The sequence below is a fragment of the Grammomys surdaster genome, unplaced genomic scaffold (assembly GCF_004785775.1).
Source record: "Grammomys surdaster isolate TR1022 unplaced genomic scaffold, NIH_TR_1.0 362, whole genome shotgun sequence".
NCBI lineage: Eukaryota > Metazoa > Chordata > Mammalia > Rodentia > Muridae > Grammomys > Grammomys surdaster.
Window position 1 is genome coordinate 3,007,827 of NW_021604781.1, and position 5,849 is coordinate 3,013,675.

The 5,849-nt window shown below is 45.4% G+C and overlaps 1 protein-coding gene across 1 annotated transcript in view; it reads left to right on the top strand.

Moving 5' to 3' along the window:
- The window catches only part of LOC114631420 (WD repeat-containing protein 49-like), a 120,000-nt gene that overhangs the window by 7,084 nt on the left and 107,067 nt on the right, over positions 1-5,849 (top strand). Inside the window, exon 3 of the mRNA XM_028779753.1 lies at positions 3,495-3,548. Coding sequence (XP_028635586.1) covers positions 3,495-3,548 — 54 coding nt within the window. The remainder of the gene's footprint in view (positions 1-3,494; positions 3,549-5,849) is intronic.

A 5,849-nucleotide genomic window follows, 5' to 3' on the forward strand; every position in this document is an offset into this window, starting at 1 on the left:
CAAGAGCACCACAGGCTTGCCCCACCCACTCCCAAGAGCACCACAGGTTTGCCCCACCCACTCCCAAGAGCACCACAGGCTTGCCCCACCCACTCCCAAGAGTACCACAGGCTTGCCCCACCCACTCCCAAGAGCACCACAGGCTTGCCCCACCCACTCCCAAGAGCACCACAGGTTTGCCCCACCCACTCCCAAGAGCACCACAGGCTTGCCCCACCCACTCCCAAGAGTACCACAGGCTTGCCCCACCCACTCCCAAGAGTACCACAGGCTTGCGACTAAGACTCTAACACCTTGGCCTTTGGGAAACTCTTCAGTTTATAGGAATAATCATAATTCCATGGAGCTCATCCCCTTTAGGACTTGCTTCCTCATTTCTCTCTGTCTCTGTCTGTCTTTCTGTGTCTCTGTCTCTGTCTCTGTCTCTGTCTCTCTCTCTTTCTCTCCCTCTCTTTCTGTCTGCTAGCTCATATCTATTTTTTTCATACTGTAGAGACAGCCATTCATGACATAGGCTAGTCTACATGCCTGCCTTTCTTCTTCCATCCATCCATGCATCCGTCCATCTCCATTTATTCATCCACCCATCCTCCCACCCATCCTCCCACCCATCCTCCCACCCATCCTCCCACCCATCCTCCCATCCTCCCACCCATCCTCCCATCCTCCCACCCATCCTCCCACCCATCCTCCCATCCTCCCACCCATCCTCCCACCCATCCTCCCATCCTCCCACCCATTCCCCTTCCCTTCCTCCCTTCCTCGAATACTTGATTTTCAAAAGGTAAGTTATCCTGAGACAGAGGCAGGGATGGAGCAGGAAGGCCCAGTAGGAAGAAATAGATTTTCAAAGGGATACTTTATTCGATTAATTAGTCAATTCCCCTGTCGTGGAAGAGAAATTATCTGTAAACCACCCTGACAGAGGAGACTCTTCCTGCGAGGAGCAGAATGTTGCTCTGCTGTTAACAATAGACGAGCTCATTTGAGATGTAAATGAGCAACCAGCAGGCAAATGAACCCTTCTGGGAAAAGCATTCTAATCGTAAACCTGCTTGCCTGGGGCGGGGGGGGGGGGGACTGCAAAACACGGGGACAAGCAGAACCGGGGCTCCTAGAACTCCCTCTAATAGAGCTTAGGAGGGAAGGATGCGGGAGTTTTCTGTGAAATTGCCTTTGAATGGAGCAAATGCATTGCTTGGCAGTGGCTGGTGTCTCTAAAAGCCCGATCCACGATTGCAGACTGACTTATTTACGATTGCCACTGTAGAGCCACGATAGTTTGGATATAAAATAGTCAGACGGTTCCCTTTGTTTTTTATTTGTAGGGAAACAAGTCATTCAAACATTTTTTGTGATAGAACGTGACTTGCTGGCGATGGCTATTGGGAAGTTTCAACCCCTGCCAAGCACGGGAGCGTCCAGAAGGGACATGTGTTTTCTCTGCTTCGTGTTCCAAATTTGCCTTAAAACCACACAGTTACAGGAAAGCCTGATTTATATTTTCAAGGGACAGCACAATAACGGCCCTGTTTTGTTGCGGCGTTTTTCCAAAAGCGTATCTTTATTTCCGCCTTTCTCTTTCAAAAGAACTTGGCTGATGATCCTTGGATTTTCACTTTCCTTGGTGCCATGAATATCCGATGAAGCATCTCAGAGCTAAAGATGGTTTCCTTAAGGGCAGCAAGAATCTGGTTAACATGGCCACAGGCTTGGAGTCTGTCACACCTCTGGTCGCTTTTACTCTGTTCCTTCTTTTGACGGGAGGCACAAGAAGCAGGCAGGAAGGTTTGTGTAGCAAACATAGTTAAGAGGCAAAGAACCACACAAACAGGAGAAGGGCACAGCATACACTCAGCCAGACAATAAAAAGCTGCCAGCGTGTCATTCATGGATACTGGAGGTGGTTGGAGGTAGGCATGTCTGCCGGGGGGGTGGGGGAGTCTGGCTCTGGGGAGTAGCTGTGAACGGTCACGTCTCATGCATAATTAAAAATTATCGTGAAATCCTTTGTAAGTTATACAATCACACTGGCTTGTGTATCCTGCCCTCTGTTACTGTTGTTTATGAAGGTTTTTACTCTACTATGTCAGCAGTATTTCAAGTACATTCGTAGAACAAATAGAAATTAGTGTCTCTCCAGATTGGGGATCCCTCTCCTGAGAGGCAGGGCAATACTTCATTGCTATTGTTAGTTGATCTTTAATTCGGAAAAAAGAGCCAGGAAGGCAAAAGACCAACTCTCTATCTATTGGGTCATTTAAGATAGAATTTGAAAGATTTTTGTATCTTATTAAGATGATGACTTACCCAATAGTTTGGGGTCAGCCTGAGTTTAATGGGGACAAACGGGATCACCACTTCGGAGGTAGGTCTATATCAGTTTCATATGATCCTGGTAGAGGAAGAGCCAGTTTCTCTGTCACTGTCTGTCATAGGCCACACTGAAATTTAACTCAGCCCTCCCTGATGTTTGGCGATTTGTACTGATAAAAAAAATTTTTTTTTTATAGTAGATAAAAGACTGGGAGTTAGAACATACACTCCGGTGATGTGTTTACTGAGCTGAGGCGCACTAGACAAGAGAACCCGCCTCTCTCCAGTCAGAATGTTTAGTCAAAATAACTCCCACTAAATGGAGTGTCTGGTGACATCTCTTCCGGTAAAGCTGATGACAGACCTGAGCCACCAAGTTGTTGCCATGTCACTGTTTGGAGTCTCTGCTGATTCTGTTCAACCGCCAGCCCCAAATTCTGGCATCAGGTCGGGTGGTGTGAACCAGAAGGAAGAGATGGCAGAGGAAGGGAGCGTGAGAGAGGATGAGGCTAGGTACTGACTTGGAGGAAATAAAAGAAGAAACTGTCAGAAGCTGGATGGAAGGGGAGGAAGGCAGTGTGAGAATCCCTTCCCATGATTTTAAAGACAGTGTTCAGGATCTGGTGATCCTAGCCCAGGGCCCCTGTGCATTCAAACTTCCTCTGACCACACCAGACTCTTCAGGGTGACCCGACCCGCGGGTCAGGTTATTCGTGGGGGTCGAGGGGGACCTCACCTGAAAAGGAACACGGGCGAGAGAAGGGACGAGACCAAGCAAATGTCGCCTTGTCAAGGTCTACTTTAATGTGGAAGCGGCTTACAAGATATACTCTAGGCAAGGGAGGAAGGGGGACAAAGAACAGGATGGGGACTCTATCAACTATCGATAGATAAGGTCAGTCATCCGGAGCATTCTGCGGTTTTTCCAGGAATGTCCCAGGGCAACAGTTCTCTAGGAACAGGAAATTCATTCTTAGCTGAAGGTCAGATTCTCCCAAAAGAGACAGTTTCTCACAAAGGCAATTCATTAAGCAACTTTTGTTAGCTGGGATGGTGGTCCAGGGTCCCCAACATCAGAGTTCCCAAGCATTGTACTGGAGAGAACAGCTCTGCCATCTTCTCCTTGGAAAAAGTCTTCACATTGTTGATTCTAACTTATTTCTTTTTGTCTTGGTGAGATTGAGCAGCACGTGACTCTGGAAGAGCTACGCCGCTTAAACACACTCTTTCAGGTAGGAACTGGCCAGGTAAACTTTGAAATACTTATCTGGGCAATTTGATGCTTTTCTTGATAATTGACTTTTTTTTTTTTCAGTACAAAGTACCAACTTTTTAAATTTCTATAAATAGCCACAAAGAGTAATTGTTTTGATTGTTGTTTCTTAATATATTTAAAAAAACAAGTTGTTTTTATTTTAACCTATTCAAAAAGTGCACAAAACAGAATTCCTGTGAGAAACCTGTATCATTTAAGGTCTGTGGCCCTTCAGCTCCTGAACTCGACAGAACACAATGTCTGCGAGTTCACAGCTGACTGTTTTCTTTCTTTTTCTTTTTAATTTTTTTAAAAGGAACATGAAAAGAGAGGAAGCCAGCTGCTGGATATGGAAACGTTCAAATGCATAATGAAGCAGGGTTTGAGGTCACATGGCCAAGTAAGTGGGGTTTGTGCATAGCAGATCACGCAGACCACAGTCAACGCTGTAAACGCTGAGCCAATGAGATCCGACCATCTCTGTAAGCTCGTGCTCCTCTCCACCAAGCCCTGTCTGCTTCACCAGACCTTTGACTTGGAAAGGGTTTTAAGTAAGATGGTGAACCAGAGCAGTGAGATATTTAGAGACCTCGCTTAGGAGGGAAACAGGACTCATCAGATTGTTCCTTATTTGCATAAATGCTTTTATCCCAAAGACAACCACTTAGCTTCTTTTCAATCTTCCTCCACTTTCCTGACAGCTGGAATCAACTGGTTTACTCATTCTCTGCCATTTTGGTTAGCTCATAATACAACTTTTTTTTCTTATTTTATTTTAATTTCCTTTTGTATTCTTTGACAATTTTGTATACACATTGTGATTATTGGAATAAGTGTGGCCCCCGTAGATTCATGTGTATGAATGCTTAGGCACAGCCATGACACTTTTAGGAGGTGTGGCCTTGTTGGAGTGGGTGTGGTCTTGTTAGAGTGGGTGTGGCCTTATTCGAGGAAGTGTGTCACTGTGGGAGCAGGCTTTGAGGTCAAGCTATGTCCAGTGTGGCATACAGTCTCCTTTTGCTGCCTTTGGATCAAGATGTAGAACTCTCTGCTCTTTCTCCAGCACCATGTCTGGAGATGCTATCATGGATGCTGTCATGCTTCCCACCATGATGATAATGAAACTGTAAGCCAGCTCCAGTGAAATGTTTCCCTTTATAAGAATTGCTGTGGTCATGGTGTCTTTTCACAGCAATAAAACCATAAGACACACATATAACACATATATTGTATTTTGGTCATTTTTTTACATCTACTCATTGCCTTCTCTTATTCCTCTTCCATTCCCACAAAACTCTTTTTGTTCCCAACAGCTTTCCCACACACCTTTTTTATTTATCATGGCTTTGTTGTTGTTGTTTAGGTTTTTTAATGGCCTGCTGAATTTAATTAGGATTGCTTACATGTGCATAGGTGGGGGTTATTTTCTGAAGTGTGGGCCACTTACTAGAGAAGAAAGTCTTAATGAGCAAGACTTTAGGGGGCTAAAGGGAATTCTCAGCTGGTGAATTACTTGCTGCAGAAGCATAGTATCTTAGTTTAGTTCACAAGTAAGAGCTGGGTGTGGTATTACACATTTGTAACTCCAGTCTTTGGTGGGAGGAGGAGCAAAACCAGGAAGCTTGTGGAAACTTAATGGCCAACCTGTCTAATGCAATCAGTAAGCTCCAGAGGTTCAGTGAGACAACAAGGTGGACGGCAAAAGAGGGAGATGCCCAATGTCAACCTCTGACCCCTGAGGGCTTGCCCACACATGCGTACTCACACGTACACCACACTCAAAAGATTTTACTCATGATAGTAATTTGTATATGATAAGGGACAAGCTGCTTAGGTGCTGTCCATCAAGATTCCACAATTGTCTCTTGTTTAAAAAGATCTGAGGCCAGAGGGCTCTTACACTCAAATCCATTTCTAAGCCAGCGAGCTTCAGGGAAGTTAGTCAGCATCTCTAAGCCTCTCTTTTCAGCGCTAAAAGGGGGGAAGGGGGATAGATGCCTCCTGAATAGGGCTGCTCTGCTACTCTGGGGTCTGATGAAATACAACGCACAGACAGCCTTAGGCCATGTGAGTAGACAGTCAGAAATCAATAACTTTTTGTTAACTAAGTGATAAAGTGCTTCATGGCTCCTCATGATGTTCTGGGCTGAATTTTACTCAGCAAAAAACAGTTACGGACAGTGTAGTGTCTGTCTTGGATTTCCCCCCCTTCCTCTCTCTCTTTCCCCCCCGACTCTGTGTGTGTGTGTGTGTGTGTGTGTGTGTGTGTGTGTGTGTG